At 41.7% G+C, this 18663-nt stretch overlaps 1 protein-coding gene across 3 annotated transcripts in view; it reads left to right on the plus strand.

Moving 5' to 3' along the window:
• Window positions 1-14226, plus strand: part of Dcdc2 (doublecortin domain containing 2) — a 198550-nt gene extending 184324 nt beyond the window's left edge. For all 3 annotated transcript variants that reach the window (XM_048428154.3, XM_085699324.2, XM_085699325.2), the window contains 2 exons: window positions 10067-10372; window positions 13662-14226. In XM_048428154.3, coding sequence (XP_048284111.3) covers window positions 10067-10372; window positions 13662-13766 — 411 coding nt within the window. In that variant the 3' untranslated portion in view covers window positions 13767-14226. The remainder of the gene's footprint in view (window positions 1-10066; window positions 10373-13661) is intronic.
• Window positions 14227-18663: the final 4437 nt, after the last annotated feature.

Consider the following 18663-nt stretch of genomic DNA (forward strand, 5'->3'; position numbering starts at 1 on the left):
CTCTGGGAGTCTTTTGTCTCTGATTCCTCTGCCCACAATGCTAGGGTTAATGATGCATGGGTTCCTAACTACTGAATGGTGCTAGGAATCTGAACTCAGGTCTTCATGCTTTTGCAATAGTCACTCTACCAGCTAAATGAGCTCCTCGGCCCCTGAATGCTCTTTTTTTATAACACACTATTCCTGTTTCATGGATATGACATCTTCCCTTCTCCAAATTCTGATGCTTTACAACTTAAAAACTTCATTTTTCTAGTGTGGTTTTTATGAGTTTCTTTTTTGTCTTTCTGTTTTGTTTCCTGCCTTGGTACTAGGGTGTGTGTGTGTGTGTGTGTGTGTGTGTGCGCGCGCGCGCGCGCGCGTGTGTGTGTGTGTGTGTGTGTGTGAATCATTAAGTACAGTGCATAGGCAGAACTTAACAGGAGAGATCCAGGGCAGTGTGATTAGTTTGTAGTATTCATGGGAAGAGCTTCTCTGTATTTTGGTAGTCTTAGCATTGTTCTTCTGTTTCTTAAGAGAAGACTCTTTAAGCATCTTCTTTTTGTGAGCTCAACAGTTAGGACCTGACTGTGAGAAGGGTATTTGGAACTCTCCCCAAGAGACTTACTCTCTTTGGCTTCAGCACACTGGATGTACATACCCATTCTTTAGCTTCCCTTTCTGTAGATTTGAGTTTTTCTTCTCCGACATCTACTCCTATTGGCCATACAACTACTGACTTTATTGTGCCCCAGTTTTTGTTGCTATTATTTCCTTTTCAGTCTTCAGTGTCTTTATGGATGGATTCCTTTAAAAAATCCTTTTATTGATGCTTTGGAGGGACATTTGAAGGATGTCAAGGGGCAAAAAAATTCCATATTATTCAGTTTACAGTGTTCAACCAGAAGTCACTTTCGTCTTAAACTATCTTCATGTAATGTATGCTAGAGATGAGAACTGATTGCCTGTGAGCAGATTTCCTAGGAGAGGTCTGTTCATTGTCAACCCTGACTATCCTGTGCCTGCGTCTGTTTGGCGTGCCACAGATTCTTCAGCCGATTCGCCTTATTCTCTCCCACTTGTCCTGAGTTAAGTGCTTATGTTGCTTGTCCAGCCCCTTGGGGAGTTAGTTTCAGCTGTGACTACTTCAGATGTTCACATCTGCTGAACACAGTACCACTTCAAAGACTCTGTAGCCGGTTCACAGGGTATATCAGAAAACAAGAGTTTGAAATCTGAACCCATAGATTTTCCTGGCTTGTCAGTCTATCGCTGACTTTACCTGGAGATGACCAACAATTATCTGCAGTTTCTTTCAGAAAACCAGAAAGAGGAAGGGCCTCCAAGTATCCATTTTTCATGTGCAATAACATAACCCCAACCGTACTTGGATGAAATTCACTTATTAAGCAGAAGTGTAAACATTTAGAAAGAAAGGAAACCTGAACTCTTATTTTGTCACAGAAGAAAAAGTCCTCATTAGAGAAAGTCATTCTTCCACGGAGATGCCACTTGCCGATGATGCTCTTGGCACAGGAGGAGTGCCCAGGAAGCCCTGGCTTCTGGTTTATGGCTTCTTAGAACCTCTCATGAGGAGCAGTAGAGCGATTAGGAGCTCCTGATTTCCCCATAATTAGCTCTACCCGAGCACCGGGCCACTCAGCCTTCAGTGACTTTGAAAATGAAAGGAGTTAGAACCAGCAGCTCATCGGTGCTCTTTGTACTCCAGCCACAGGTCCTAGGTGATCACATTCCTGCTAGTTTTGTGAGCAGCACAGACAGCAGGGAAGGTCAGGGTGAGGATGAGCAGGACTCCTAGCCTCCCTATGCACTTGCAGAAAGTGGGCTTTTAGTGGCACTGTGTTTGTAGATTTATGTTTAATTGAGAGAAATGCTGTTAAACATTAAAATGTAGCCTGCAGGGATTTCATTGAAAATAAAATAAAATCAACATTTTTTTTTTAAATGAGAAAATTCACTCCCCCCCCCCCCCCCCCCGCATGATGACTTAATAGCCCCGTGCCATCCAGATGCTCCCAGGAAACTGCATTTTTATATGGGTGTTATAGGAGCTGTCAGAGCTCTGCAAGGCCTAAAGGAAACATCACTGGCCAGTGACAAACTCAGCCTCACTCCTCATCTGTACCTGGGATCATGCCTCTGAATATAATCACCATTTCTGTGGTCTTTGTGCCCTCAGACAATATCACCACCCCCCATGAAAGTCAGCCTTGGAAAGCTGAGAACAAAAAAGCACTACTTTGCTATCATGAAAAATTGAAACTGATTATTTCAAAATACCTCATTCAACTTGGTAGGAGATGATTTTAGTTTCCATGGGAACAGAAATAAAAACAAGCACGATAATTTCCGTACCTTCACTGCCAATGCCTCTGCCATAGAGTACAGAAATACCTTCCATTCCAAAGTCAGCACTAAGCCCACACACATCCTCATGTTACAGATACAGAGGGCAGTTCCCATGGACCCCGAGGGGGTCTCCCCACCTTTACTGATTCAGCTCTCCAGTTTCTAGGTGCGCTTTGTTTTCAGGATGGGAAGAATGCTGTGCAGGAAAGGGTGGTTAGATAGTGTAACTTGACTAGAAATTCTGTGTATTTTAGATAGCTTAGGACATGAAGATATATCCCCCAGGAATGATGATGCTAATATAATAAATGAGGGCACCTTTTTCCTAAGTGGGCTGGGTACTGGCTTAGCTGTCTTCTCCTGTTTCTAATTTTTGATGCTTTAGTTACTGTCAAAGTGTGATGAGGCATTTCAGGCATAAGTCATTTAGACAGCCCCATCTTGCTGTGAAGTCCTCTTCCAAGTAGCTGATGCCTTTGGTGTCAGGTACCTTGTTTTCATAAGATTTTGACATCCCATGTCTTTTCCTCCTGGTGCTCAGAAACCCTGAGTAAATCTTCATAGCAGCATGCATGATAAATGATTTAAATGCTGCAAGGATGTAGCCAGTGATAACAACTCTCAGACCAAGTCTAAATGGCAAGATGTGATGTGGGCAGACCTGGGCAAAATGTACTGAAAAATGCCATTGCTGGTACCATATGAAAGAGTGTAACATGAGGCGCCGGCTTGTTGGGGTATCTGTCCCGCCCAGTACCCCACAACCGGCATACCCCAAGGAAAATCACACAGAGGACTCCATAAGGTTATAAACTGACTGGCCCATTAGGTCAGGCTTCTTGTTAACTCTTATAACATATATTACCCCATTATCCTTATCTATGTTAGCCACATGGGCTGAGTACCTTTCTCAGTGTGACAGCTTACATGTTGCCTCTTCGGTGGTCTGCGCAGGAATGGCAGAGGAAGTTTCTGCTTCCAGAATACTCCCAGTCTCTTTGCTCCACCCCTACTTCCTGTCTGGCTTTCACGCCTATACTGCCTGCCTGGCCAATCAGCATTTTATTAAAATATGATTGACAGAATACAGACAATTCTCCCACACCAAAAGAGGAAGTCTACTTTAGGTTTTCTAATAACAAATATTAAGAGCAATTACTAAAATATATTATAGAATATATGATATATTACTAATAAATTATATGCTTTTTAAAAGGCAAAAGTTGATTTTCATATGCAGAGCTCTTTGTTTAAGGGTCTGTGGTGTCTGTGATGCAAATGTCTATGATATGTATGTGTCTCTAACCCACTAGCCTCGTGTGCAAATGTCTATCATATGTGTGTGTCTCTAACCCACTAGCCTCGTGTGCTTTGGGTCAATGCCAAGGAGTCTGGAAGGCTGGAACCATGGAGTTTAAATGACTTCTGAGCTCGTGGTTATATTGCTATATATATCAGTTTAGTACTCATTTCAATAAAGTACAATAAATACATTTTAAACTCCAGTAAAACAGAATTGTGTCTTATACAGAGTATAGTATTGTGCAGTTACTCATAGGCATATCTAGTCCTGAAATTTCAGGATGTGTCTACCCCTGGGAGAAACGATTTCTATATGAAAACCTTTCCTCTGAAAATTTGAGTCACAAATTGACTAAAATTTGATGCAAGCGTAGGGGGGAGGACGTGATCATGGATGAAAACACTTCCCAAGTCACTGCTTTTGCAAGTGTTTCCTTTCTTACAACCTGGTTTTACAGACAGCAGCCGTAGAGGAGTGGTCAGACTAGAATAAATCTTCCTGACCCAATTGTCCCACCACAGTCATCGCTTGTACTTCCCTCCAAATTTCAACCAGTGGACTGACAGATTTTAAGATAAAAATGTAACTTCCTTTTAAAGAAGCTTCATTACAGCCAGGATGCCCTTTTAATGTGATCTATTTGTGACTGTGCTGCTCATATGGTTGAGAACCCTGTGATGGGGGTGCCCAGCGGGGTCCAGCAGGGATGGGGGCGCCCAGCGGGGTCCAACAGGGATGATGTCTGCAGAGGAGGGTCACCAGGCGCTGAGTGTTGGGGTTTTTGACTCAGAACCTGATGCTTAAGTTGTGGTCGTAACTGCTTGAGGCCAGAATTTTATTTTGCTCTTTGAATGCTTCATCCCAGGAAAAGGTGGGGAGAATTTAACTGAATTCTATCTTCTTCAGTATCTGCAAATTAGAGTAAGAACAGTATTATCCTCAAATGACTGTTGACGGTTAATACAGATGTCATTATGCTTATGAGATGCACAGAACCTGACACCTGGTACCAGGAGAGGGCTTGATAAATGTGCACCTCTGTCTTCACTGGGCTTTCTTTTTACTGTATTAAAGATGAGGAATATCACTAGTCTGTGGCGGTGGGCTTAGAGATGAACAGGAGAAAACCTCTCCTTCGGGGTTTCCAGGGGTCTCCACAGAGAAGACTGACATTTCCCCCATAATTCTATGTTCACACCAATATTTATTCTTTTGTGGGGAGAAGATCTGGTTTTGGTTAGCAATTTGTATGTACTAATTTTGTTTCACCTACAGTTAGAGGATTTGAGAATCCCAAAGGAATCCATACACAGTAAGGGTGCCTAGCATTTAATGTTCTATCTGAAGGAGGAGCCATGAGGCTCCATGGAGTAGGTTGTGCTAATTATGGGGAAAGATGCATTCTCCATGCACAGATATAAGGGGAGTGGGCTAAGGGTTTATTTGTTTGTTTCTTAGGATTCTCCTCACACTAAATTTCAGTCTGGGAAAGGCTGCATTCAGTTTCCCTTTCCTGCCACATTATATGTGGAAGGAACTCTGTGTGTGTGTACCCATGTGTATGTGTGTGCACGTGTGCACAAGTACACACACATGTGTGCACAGGGAAGGGAGTACTTGGGTAGTGGATGCATGTGCAAGGTCTGCTATGACAGAGAACTACAAGCTGAGTGACTTAAGCATCAAAAATCCATTCTCCCTTGGTTTTGGAGGCTGTAAATCTGAGATCAAGATGGTGTGATTTGGTTGTCTTGAGGCCTCTCTCCTGGGCTTGCATGTGGCTGTCACACTGGGGTCCTCATGTGGACGTGCCTCAGTCTCTGCAGTTACCCCCTTTCTTTAAGGGCACCAGTCACACAAATGGACTCACTTTGATTTAGTCACCTCTTTAGGTTTGGAGGGCTAACATCGGTTTATGAATTGCCAAGGGAGGCCAGCAAAACATCTTGGTCTGAAACTGTGAGAAAATAGGGAGAATCTCTGATTTCATGGTACCCAAAAGGTCACAGTGATACTAGTGTGAAGGGGTGGAGTCAGGTTTTAATGGCTGCTTCTGTACAAGGCATTATCAGTGAGGAGAAGCTGGTCAGAAGTTAGTCCTAGCTCTGTCCTTCAGAGGGAGCTTACGTCACTGTCTTTTATGATGTTGAAAGGCATGGTCATCTGTGGACAAGTCAGGGCATTTCCCTTCTGCCCCCTTCTCTCCCACTGGGATAATCAGGCTTGCATGCTGGCAAGTGAAGTGTGAAAGTGCTGCCCTGGATGTGTCTCACTGGCCACACCAGCGTGGGGAATTGAGTCACCTCAGAGGCCCCTTGATTTCAGGAAGTCGCCTTTGTTTTTGTCTTCTGCCAGCACATCCCCATTGCTTTAGGAAGGGGACAGCAGTTTGGAAACAAATATGTTTTACGATAGTAACTTTGTTGCCAAAAATATATACCAGAGATCTCGAAAGCAAAGCATGACCAGTGCTGCCGAGAGGGAGGCTGGCGAACTTTGGGAATGGACCTCGCCATCCCAGTGGACTTTAATCATGTGCTGGCTTGCATTTTGGCTGTGTAAACTCACAGAGGGGAAAAAGCCACTAAGTGATTTAATCCCTTTTTAAAATTACATTTTAAATTTTATTTGTGTGTGTGTGCATATGTGCTGCCGTGCATATGTCAGCTGTCTCCTCTCGCCATATGACTCCGGGATGAACTTCAGTCCTCAGGCTTGGCAGCAGGTACCATTACCCACTGAGCCATCTCATTGGCCCAAGTGTCTTAATCTGAACGTCACTTTATCTCTATGTGAATGAAAACATATACAGCTCTATGTGAACTCTTAGGAAATGGTTTTATTCACACATTAGTGCAAGCCCTGTACCCCTCCCCCGTTTTATTGAGACAAACTCTCGGTTATTCCAGGCTGGCCTCAAATTCACAATATAATTGAGAATGACCATAAACTTCCGAATCCTGTACCTCACCTCCTGAGTGCTGGGATTAGAGACTTGTGTCATCATACCCTCCACTACATCTGATTTTATTCAGTGCTGGGATTTGAAACCAGGGCTTGCTTCATGTGTGCTAGGCAAGCACTTTACCAACTAAGCTACGTACCTAACCCTGTAGAGTTTTCATCAGACAGCTGTCAGTGACCAGACAACTGGAGGAGCCCATGTGAGCATGCATGATAGACCGCACTCTCTCTGTCCCAGTGCACTTGGTCTCACTTGGTCCTGCTGTGGTCTTCTGAGGTCTGAGCCATCCTCATCTTCAGAAGGGACTGAGAACTTTCTGAGCTACTTTCTAGAGTCTTATGAACTTCTCTCCTTCCAGACACAAATGTGTCAGTTGGGATGAAATAGCTACACCAGGAGGCCCTAGATAATCACCCTCATGTAGACAGAGGGCATCTTTCTTTGCAGGACTTTATCATAGTTTAGATGTTTAGATTCATTCTCTCTCTCTCTCTCTCTCTCTCTCTCTCTCTCTCTCTCTCTCTCTCCTCTGTGTGTGTAAAGCTGGGTGTTCCTTTTGGGATAGTTTGATTGATGTATACACTAGAAACATCTTTAATAATTTAATGTCTGCTTCAAAGGTATTTACACCAAAAAAAGGACATTGCTTTTCACTTATTCATTACAGATCTGTCAGAGCAGGGGTTTGGTGTGTGTGTGTTTCCCTGAATGACGGTGCCATGGTAATACTAAGTTTTATTCCAGATTCAGGGTATTTTAAAGGATTAAGCCTTTTAACTAATGTTATCATCTTATTTAAATTGATCAAATTGCTATTTCAGTATCATAATCTTGCATCTTTTTAAGCTGTGCTAGGCAGCTGTGGTTTTATTTGATGACTACTAATTAGCCATGCTGGGGGAGTCTAATGGAGATAATGAGATGAGAGCATAGTGCTGATGGCTGCTGATGGTGATAATGGCAGGGAACTGAGGGATCTGGGAGCTGGATGCTAAGAGATTAGGGAACACGCAGCCTTCTGTAAAGAGGGAAAAATAAAAGTTTAGGACTTGGTCAAAGAAAAAGGTTAAGACTAAGGGGAGGAAAAATAAGAATATAAAATCTAAAAACAAGAAATCATGTCCTCATTTTACAGTTAATCATTAGTTATGAATCCAAATGTCAGGAAGATAGAGTTTTCTTCCACTTACATGTAATTATCTTAATAGACTTTAACAATCACTCAGAGAAGCAAGGACTGTATTTACATTCCTAAACAATAAATTATGAGCTTTTTCTTTAATTTTTTTATGAATATATTGTCTAGATAGTCCCCTCCCCATGTAATGAGAATTGTACTGAGGCTGTCAGGCCAGGAAGTTGTCCGCAAGGAAGAAGTGGTAGAGGGCTGTCCTTGACCTTGGGGGATAGGGTTGTTGGTGCGGTGAGGCAATGTCAGCACAGGGTACAGGCAGGCTGAAAAAACAGCAAGATGTCCCAGGCAATGCAATCTCATAAGCATTGCATGTGAAAATAGTTTCTTAGCCATTGGTGTGTAATTACCCCATTGACCGAGAAAGTTGGAAAGATCCCGGCTCTTTTCAGTTGTGAGCGCTGTAGTGTCTTTGTGCAATACTTCCCAGCTCTGCACAGTCCTTACAACGTCCACCCTCTAGATCAGCGGGCTCTTGTAAAGGCACAGAAATGCTTGGTTTTTAAGGTTGCTAATTATTTAAGCAGTTGCAACCAGTGAGACAAGGTGCAGATGTCACTGTCCTTGGCTACTAGGACACATGAGTATCCCATTAAAGTGGGAGGGGGCGGAGGGATACAGGCTCAGTTTGTGATTTTTGCTTAAGGGCTTTGGGCCAGACTTCCTGGGCTCCACACTCACCCAGCTTCGTCTCCTGCTACATGATGTTGTGGGCACTGAGTGGGTCAGTATTTTTATTATTCATATGACAGGGACAAGAAATGTACCACATGGGACTTCTGTGCTGGCTTTTACACTAGTAAGTGCTGTCTGACTCTGTAGTTCCTGTTGGGAGGCATTGCTGACTTGAGCTCATGTGTTCTAAACTGAGTGTGGAACACACTCATCGTCCTTAGTATCTTTGAGCCCTGTTTCTAACTTTTATCATGGTTTTCATAATGTACAAGTTTTCTATCTCTGATTCATTTTATTTGTAAACATTTTATTCTTTTTAATGCTTTTATACATGGAATTGTTTTGGTAATTTCCTCTCACAGTTGTTTAGTATTAATATATAGAAACAATAATTTTCACATGTGCTGTATCCTCTGTTTTTGATTTGTTGGTGTTGTTGTCGTCTTGTTTTATGTTTTTTTGAGTCAGGTCTTGCTATATAGCCCTGGATGGCCTGGAACCTGTTATGTAGGTCCAGCTGGCCTGAAACTTTTAGAGACCCCCTGCCTCTACTTCCTAGGTACAGGGGTTATAGGCACAGGCCACCACGTTAGCTCTCTGTTGTTTTGAAGACAGTGTTGTTTTCTTCTTTCCAAATGCCTCCTCCTGTCTTCAAGGCTGTGTGCCTCAGTGACTCACTCTGTTTGTTTGCTTTGGAGATAGGTAAGATGAGGGTGTGGCGAGGACGTGGAAGCTGCTATGGAGACTGGAATTTTGTTCATCCCGAGGCACTGGCTCCACATCTTCCCCTGCTCCACTTTCTTCCTGGTGTTTGCCTCCTATGGATTTCCTCCTGGGTGGAACACTTAAGGCAGCTAAAGCTGTGTGCTGATATTTGACCTGCGTCTTTGTGCTGAGTCTGCATAATGACACCGGCTGTAGCTTTTCCAGTCCCTAAAGAACACTGCATTTTTTAAAATCTTTTTTTTAACTACACATTTAATATCTTATAACCAAACCTGAAGTAGAAAAACAGACTTTTGATAGGTATTGGGCATTACTAGCAGTATGCACGATTAATTTAAGTTTATAAAATTTTAAATTTTGTATCTAGGGATAAATTATCAACTCTGAGGCATTATATGGAAAGCTATCCATGTTCCATATTAGAAAGTTCAGCTTATTACTTTCCCTGTAGGTTGGGTTGACAATCCCCACAGAATGAAGGCTCTGATCTGACTTGCACCTCTGGTTCAGCCATTATAAAAACAGACATTTCCCCAGGACCCGGATGTTTGATTTCTTGTTTGCCATGTGGGTTATGCGCTGCAATCATAACTTAGTTCAGATTTTGGCTCCTCCATCAGGACCAAGCCAGGTTCTCCTCTATGCCTTAGTTTTCTTACATGTAAATTGGAATAATCTCAGACTTACAGGCTCCTCCAGTGGAGATTTTAAGGGCAGCTGCTCTGTGAAGGTAGACAGTGGGTACCCTATGGACCAGTGCAGCTGTGATAGACTGCGCATGCTCTGTAGTCTGTGATGGAGGATCTCTGTCACACTGCCACACTTCTTTTACCCACTGTCTCTTTTGCTTTGTAAGAGGCCGGCAGAAATAGTTGACGAGGAAGAAGATGGAGAGAAAACAAACAAAGATGCCAAACAGAAAGAAGACTTTTCAGCAATGAATGGTGAAACTGAAGCTGGAGGGGATAGCGGGGCTGCTGATGGCCCTGAACAAGAGGATGGAATCCCAGACCGTGGAGAGAAGAAGGCAGCAAGTCCCTCTCGGGTAAACGGTGCCACTGATGAAGAGAATGGTGAAGAGCTGGACCAGGTTACTGAGGAGCTTCAACCAGCCGTGGATGAGGAAGGAAAGGCTGAAGGAGACAGTGGTGGACACGAAGAGGTACTTTTAGAATTCTGGCTTCCTTGTACATAAATAGTTGTGCACACATGCTTGCACACACACTAACATGCTTAGGAAATTAGCCAAATACTTAGATCTGCAGCAAAACTCCTTATGGTTGTATAAGAAACACTGAGCACCATTTAATTAATTTCAGTCTTTACTTATTCTACTCGATAGTTATCAAGTACTGCCATGTATATGTGTTTCTTATTCTGCCCTCTGTATACCCATCCATGTACCATTCCTCTCCCCACCTCCTATCCACTCACCAATCCTGCCCATTCCTTCATTGCATCCGTCTATCCATTCACTTGCAACCCATCCACCACCTACCCACCCACCAAGCTAAGACCAGAGAAGAACAAACGAGAAAATGGTATTTAGCTCAGTGAGACCTTGAACTAATATAAAGAACACCATGACCATTACCAGGACTTCTTTGTTCTTTACAGAAATTAAAGTCTAGTCGTTTAGCCCACATTAAATAGATTAATCAACCATCCCGCATACTGAGTACTGGTTTGCTTACTGTAGTACAGCACGAGAGAAAGTTTAACAGCAGAGTTGTGCAAAGTGTTTTCATGGCCAAGCTTTGACAGTCAGCCTGAAAACTACCTGTATTCTACTGTACACTTCTACACAGCATCTTTGCCACCTGAAGGAAAACCCTTGGCGTACCTCACATTTCATCTTTACTCGAGGTGAGAGTTTCACAGTGTGCCTGTGTAGGACATGCAGAACACAGTTCCTCAGAAGGAGCTCAGCACAGTCCTTCTGGCTGTGAATAAAGCAACAATAGTGGGGTTCACAAAGCTCTCTGATGTTTAGTCTCTGATGAAAGCTTGCAACACGAAATCAAAGTGTTGTTCTACACGGGGCTCGGTAGGAATCTTCCAGGGGTTTAGCTAAATTCACTGTGTGACCTAGTTAGACTTGACAAGATGCATGGTTTGTGAAAATCTTCCTGTAATTTTCAACAACATAGAATAAGGTCAGAGGGCACTATGTTAAGTGAAACAAACCTGACACAAATACTGTATGGGCTCCTGTGTATAAAAAGATTAATTTATAGAAGCAGAGGGTAGAATGAAGGTAACTGGGAACTACGGGTTGGGTCTGGGGAGATGTTGGCTACAGAGCAGAACATTTCCACTCTGAGGAATAAGTTCTGGAGCTGTGTTGTCCAGCACAGTGAGTATTCCTAACAATGTGTGCTTATACTAGAGGAGTGTTCCTAGTCCTACAGACAGAGAAGAACTGTGAGATAATGCAGAGGTTAATGAGTTCAAGTTAGCTTTTCCATAATGCACATGTATTTTAGAACATTATATGTTATGTCATAAACATATATTTTTCAATTAAATAAATCAATTTAAAAACTAAAGTAAAAGATAGACTTTTGATAGGAATTGGGCATTACTTAAGTTCAGAGTTATATAACTTGGCAAGGACCTGAAGCATGTTTGTCTATGATATGTTATATGGTGAATCCAATTCTTGGTTGCTCAGGTAAGTGGCTCATTGGAGACTTTAAGGACCAATCAAATGTCCAAGAAGGAGTAATTACTCAGAGAAGATGGAATCTTACTTGATTGTCTCCTCTCTTGCAATGATTATATATGTTATCTTCATTTGCCTTCATGCATTAATATATATATATGTATACTTTAAGAATACCAAGTATATGAACATCTAAACATATATGTATTGTAGAAGTTAACAATTTACTTTTGTAAAATGATTATTTACTTACAATGACTAAAAATTCAGTTTGCATGTAACATTTTGTCATATGTAACAGTTCTTATATAATATAACAAATAAAAATAGCAAGAAGCAGATGACAATTACACAATAGCAACTGAGACGGCAGAAAGCAACAGGAAATGGGGCCAAATACACAATAGCAACTGCCATCTATTAAGACTATGAGTTTATACTTTATGTATGATTCCATTTAGATACTTCATGAGGAAGCAATGTGAAATAAAATGATGACCTGGAAACATATGTACACAAACATATATAGGTACATACCTAAATACATATAAATGAATATATACACACAAGCATATACAGGCATACATTCATATATACATATACACATATTCACTGGCATATGTACTTTCATAGATATAAGCACTTTTGCATATACACACATATGTATACATGCACACACATATACATATACACATCTATATATACACATGCAGTCATATTTATATATATCAACACATGCATGCCTGCACACACACACATATATATATACACATATATACTTGCATGCTCACATTCATATATATTCATACATACAAGAATGCATACACACATGTACACATACATGCATACATATGTATACAGAGACATACATGCACACATATATGCATACATGCATATACACATATGTATTTCTTTTCTTTTTTTTTTTAGTATAAATCATGCCTATGGGGTTTAGTGATCTGGAGCTGTTCTTATCCCTAAGACTCGGGGACCTTGTGAGGCTGTGAAACCTCCAGAATTTCATGGGTTATAATTTGAAAACTAGCCAGTTCTCATCTTACACCTTGACAGCAGTCTAATGGGTAGATTAATTATGAATGAGATAAATGTCATTGATAACAGGAGATGTTCAAGGGACAATGGTTATTCCTGGAGAAAAGTTGCCTCTGTGCTTTGGTTTTATATCCTGCTCTTACCTACGGGACACTGATAGTCTCTGTCACTTGACATCATACTGGGAACCTGCAGATTCTGGTGGACGAGGACCACAGGGAAGCTCACTAAGTTAGTGGGACATGGAGGTGAAGCTGAGATGCTGCTGCTTCCCTCACTTTGGAAATACCTAATGGAAAAGTATGAATCCATCTTTGAACAGAAAAACTGAAAGAGAGAGAGAGGGGTGGGGGGAGAACCTAAGAGATGGTGCTGTGCTTTCATTCATCTGGTTATTCGTTTCAGTTTCTCGAGGCAGCTGGACTCAAACCTGCTATGCAGTTGAGGGCGTCTTTCAACTCCTGCTCTTCTGCCTCTACCTCTTGAGTGCGGGGATTACAGATATGTGCTGCCACACCCTGTTAAAGCACATGTTGGAGTGTGGTCACCTGAGGTGTCAGTCCAGCTAAAGGGCTGAAAGTAGCAAGTAGGGAAAGGACTGACTGAAAACAAGAGAGTCAAAGAAATGTCTTAGAGTTGAATACTTAATGGTTAATGGGACATTTATGTGAACTTTATTATCCTCATAAAGCAAAGAGCTAATTATCTTTGTTTTGGTCTATTTTTCTTCCAGGCTGACTTAGATGCTGGAAGACCACCAAGACCAGAAGTGACAGTCACCAGCCCTCAAGAAAATGACGAGAATGAACAGAACAAAGACTCTTCTGCTGTGGCGTAGATGGTTTTAGAGCAGGAAATACAAGGGATGTAAGAGCATGCAGGGCTGTAATACTTGAATAATGAACATGGCCTCTCTGTTAGGCAGAATGTGGCAATATGGTGGGGCACTACCTGCTGAATTTTAAAAATAGAAGCTAAATGGAAGGAAGGTTAGGTAATTTGTAGCTCAAAACAGAATGACTTATGTTTATGTCAGATGTTTAAAAAATTCCTTTAGAAGAATCAAATAAAAGAGAGAGAGGGATTTGTACCTTAAGACAGTTAACTACCTGTGTTTGTAAGGAAGAAAGACATGGGCTAACTCCCATTAGATACTTTATTATAGACTTGGAAGCAAGAGTATTGGCAGCTTGTTCTAAAGCATTTATCTAGGAAAGTATAGGCTTTTAAAGAATTGGTAATAGGAAAGCATGTATTATGTTCTCAAAGGAATAAACTATTGATTGGACAAATTGCAATTTAGTTTCAGAGATGATTTGGAGACGGCAATAGATCCAAATTCTCTGAAGCTGTTGACATTCCTTTCTTCCTTTATCCAAGGTCCCCCTCAGACAAAGTCAGATCACAGTCCGTGCTGTCTTCTGGGGGTTGGAATGCTTCTCCAGGGCACTGGCAATTTTCCTCAGGTGTGTCTGCTGAGACACACTCTCAGGCAGGAACCAGAGAGTGAGATGTGGAAATCCTGTGACTTTCCCTAATCTGGTCTGTCTGTACCGGAAACAAATCCTCTCCCCCTCCTATATTCTGTTGGAAACTCAATATTAGTGAAGATTGAATTCTTTCCAGTACTTCAGAAAAGAATGTTTTAATAAATGCCAGGAAACAGAATAGAAAACTGCAAAAAGATGAGTTTCTAACTACCCAGTTCCTTTGCTTTTTGCTATTCTATTGTCAGGGTTGCCATGGTTGCATAGGGTTATTCTGTCCATCCACCCATCCATCCATCCATCCACCCACCCACCCACCCATCCATCCATCCATCCACCCACCCACCCACCCATCCATCCATCCACCCATCCACCCATCCACCCATCCATCCATCCATCCACCCATCCATCCATCCACCCACCCACCCACCCACCCATCCATCCATCCATCCATCCATCCATCCATCCATTCCTATCCCTCTCCTAACCTTTTAGACTTTCAAGAAGATGTTTATGTTTAGCCTTGTTTTCATTTCAAGCAGATTCTTTTCTATAAATTTATATTCTATCTGATGGAATTGGTGAAAAAACTTAAAATTTTCCCTGATTTCAGTTTGTGGATGGATTAAATTAATGTGTTTTCAACTTGTTAGGTATAGACAAAGGAAAAGATAGTTGCATTAGTTTGATAATCACAGTAGAGATGATGCATCCCTTCCCTAAATATAGAAGTATCACATATTTCTTATTTTAGAGAATATATTTTTACATGTATAGAAAATTTAAACTGGAAAATTTTAACTTCTTGTGCTTTTGTAAGATCCATTACTATTGTAAGTCTAAGAGACCATTTTCCCTCCAGATTTCACAACCAACCCTCTGGGATCAAAATAGTTGCAAGTTATATATACTAAAGTAATATAGAAAATAGATACATGTTTCCTCAGAAGCTATTTTGATTTTTCCGTAAATAGAAAATGCGAACAGAGCTTATGATGTCACAGTATTTGAGGGAGATCATGACACAGAGCTGGGAATCTGGATGGATTTTAACTGGGGCACAATCTGGGCTGTGCTTTCTCTGTGCAGGCTTACTTTCCCACATGTGACCTACAGCACACATGGACTGCCAGCAGGGAGTCAGAGAAGCCGGCCTTCTGATGTGAAATACTGGGATCTGAGGTTTCAAATACTTTGTAAAAACTGAACATAAGACATTTTAACTAACTCTCAGACTGATTCTCTTTCTCAGTGAAGGACATTTTTCCTTAACGGAGCATTACTCTTTGTTCCCACCTTTTCTCCATTTTACTCTGATGCTTAGGATCCAGGGGCCCTCTTGACAGCTTTCTTAATGAGGCACAACACTGATATTTTACATGAAAAATAAACTTTGAGGTTTAAAGAACATTTCAAGAAGGTTATAGGCATAATAACAGTCATAAAGTGTTGAAATAAATGGAGAGATCATTTTCTCCTGTGCATGCATTTTAATACCTGGAAACCAAGTAAAAATCATCTCCATATGTTGCCTAACCAAACACGTAATCGATTATTCATTGGGAATTAAAGCTGTACGCATAACTGAAGATGACCTTAACAAAAGTTGAAGGTCAGGTCACCTGTCAAAAGTGACAGACTCCTCTATGGGAATTGGGTACGTATGATAGGTTAGGTCCACGAATAAGTGAGACTTCCTGACAGATTTGGGAGGCATGCATTGAACATCTGAATGATTCTTGGTGAAGGTTCATGCATCACTCATACAGAGGGCACTTGGATATATACTCAGTATATTGCTTTGAGGTGTCAGCTTTTTGCAATTTCTTAGTTTTAATTTTATATCACTAATGCCTTGGCTGTATTTCAATTTTGAAGACTCTTTTGTGTAACATGAATGGCTGTTTGTTTGTGTTTCTCTGTCCTGCCTGGTACCCCCAGCTGTTTAGTCCTAGAGAAAAATCACACTGAAATCTCTATAAGTTATAATGCTGATTGGCCCGTTAGGTCTGGCTTCTTACTGGCTAACTCTCACATCTTGATTAACCCATTTTTCTGATCTATGTTAGCCATGTGGCTCAGTACCTTTTTCAGTGGGGCAGCTCACAGCCTGCTGCTTTGGTGATTTGGGCAGGAGTGGGAGGAATCAACTTCTTCCTCCCCAGAATTCTCCTGCTCTCCTTGCATCATTTCCACCTCCTGTCTGGTTTTCCCACCTACACCTCCTGCCTGGTCAATCATAAAACATGATTGACAGAATACAGACAATTCTCCCGCACTTTTGATCACTGGTTTGCTGGTGGAATTGGAACATTGGGAATTTTGCACTTGACTAGAAGTGGCTTTGACTGAAGTCATCTCAGTTGAGGGGTGTGTTACATGCTTGGCATCTGTTGAAGCCGTTACTGCATGCCCGTCACCTTCCTGCTTCTATTACTACAAGGCAGCCCCCGACTCACTGTGTTCTCCTAGAGTCTTGAAGACTTGTTATTTAGGATGTTTTCATTGCCTTTTATTTTCAATGTCAGAATGCCAGACTCATAGGAAGAGCATGATATAGTCATGCCTCCAGTTTTATTCTGAAAGGGTTCATTCTTGCTGTGGTGTCCAAACACACACCACACCGTGTGGTGTGGCTTAGAATCAGTCACATGTCTCCGTGGGTGCAAACCTGGGAAGTGACACTGGTACATTTTATGCTGTCTGTCCTAGGGTGGGACTCAAAACTCAGAAACCACAAACTTTTCTTTAGAAGCTGGCAAAATGACTCAGCAGAGAAGGTGCTTGCTGCCTAGCCTGATGCCCTGCACTGGCAGGTACACACAGGAAGTTTGCCCACCTCCCACAGCTAAATAAATAAATGTAAACACATTGTTTTCTCTAGACAACCTGCCTTATACACAGAGGATGAATTTCACTAATTCAGAGATCAATGTGCTTAAGGCTGTTACTGCAGTGAGGCACACGTGGCTGACACCTATAATCTCACAGCTTGGGAGCTGGAAGTAGAATTAAGAATTAAAAGTAACCCTTGGCTCCATCGCGTGTTTGGGGCTAACCTTTGCACCTTGAAACCCTGTCTTAAAAACCAACTGACCAACCAACTACCTGCCCACTAAAGCTGAACTTGTTTTTGCAGAAAAATCAGATGTGTTCATCACATTACCAGAAGGCAGTTCAACATATTCAACATGTCTTCTAAAGGATCTATTCTGTACTTTTGTTGTTAAAGTAGCAAAAGCGAAGTCAAAAGGTGAATTAATCGCTGAGTGGAAAGGTCCTCATCTGAACGGGTGTCAATCAGAACAAACAGAGAGCACACTGTAGATCCTTCTCAGTACTTCCACCAGAGCGGCTGTGCTCTTTCAGACATTGGGAAGGACCTCCTCACTGATGCTTGTTCAACAAGTCTCTTGTGTGGGGAGGAACGATGTCAACAATGTGAGAGCAAACATTGAGAGGACACTGTTGTCATGGTGTTTTAACATCACTCTACTGAGACCAGGACATACAATATTTTCTCAAATATGAAGGTTACCAGCATCATTTAAACTAGGCATGGTGGCACATACCCTTTACCCCAGTGCTCTAGATGTGGAGGCAGAGGGATCAGAAGTTCAAGGTCATTCTCAGCTACATAGTGAGTTGCAGGCCAGTCTGAGCTATGAGAGATCTGTCTAAAACAAAAAAGGAAGGGATGCTAAAATTAGTTTCAGTCACATTCTAAAAATTAGAGTTGTGTATCTTGTTTCCTGAGCTGATGACAGTCTATGGCTTGTGCAGCCTCCTACAATACTATGTGTACTATTGGGGGTGGGCAGGGATAAGATCCAGGACTCTGGCTTGTGTCCAGACACACAATGTGTCACCAGTTCCTGAAGCTTAGTCTGGTTTTCCATCCAGAGACCCCTGGAGTTCCTTGTCACTGTCATGTTCACAGGTCTGGCTTTTGCATTGTATGTTTTACCCCATGAAGTTTGAAAGACAGGGAGGGAGTGAAAAAATGTCCCTGTATGTTGAGGAGGAAGTAAATAATTGTTTTTGAATAGTCATTACACTTGTAGGATATCTGGAATTAGAAAATAATTAAAAATAATAAAGGAAAAAAAAGCACTTATAAAAGCCAGAGGGGACTGGTGGGCTCTGGCCTTCTAAGCCAATGACTGCCTATTCACTCTGTGAATGGAACCAAATAAATTCTGTGCAGGTTTATCCGCTTGAAATGCCTGGTTTAATTGACTGTTTCAG

Source organism: Myodes glareolus, chromosome 14 (assembly GCF_982192425.1).
Source record: "Myodes glareolus chromosome 14, mMyoGla1.1, whole genome shotgun sequence".
NCBI classification, from domain to species: domain Eukaryota; kingdom Metazoa; phylum Chordata; class Mammalia; order Rodentia; family Cricetidae; genus Myodes; species Myodes glareolus.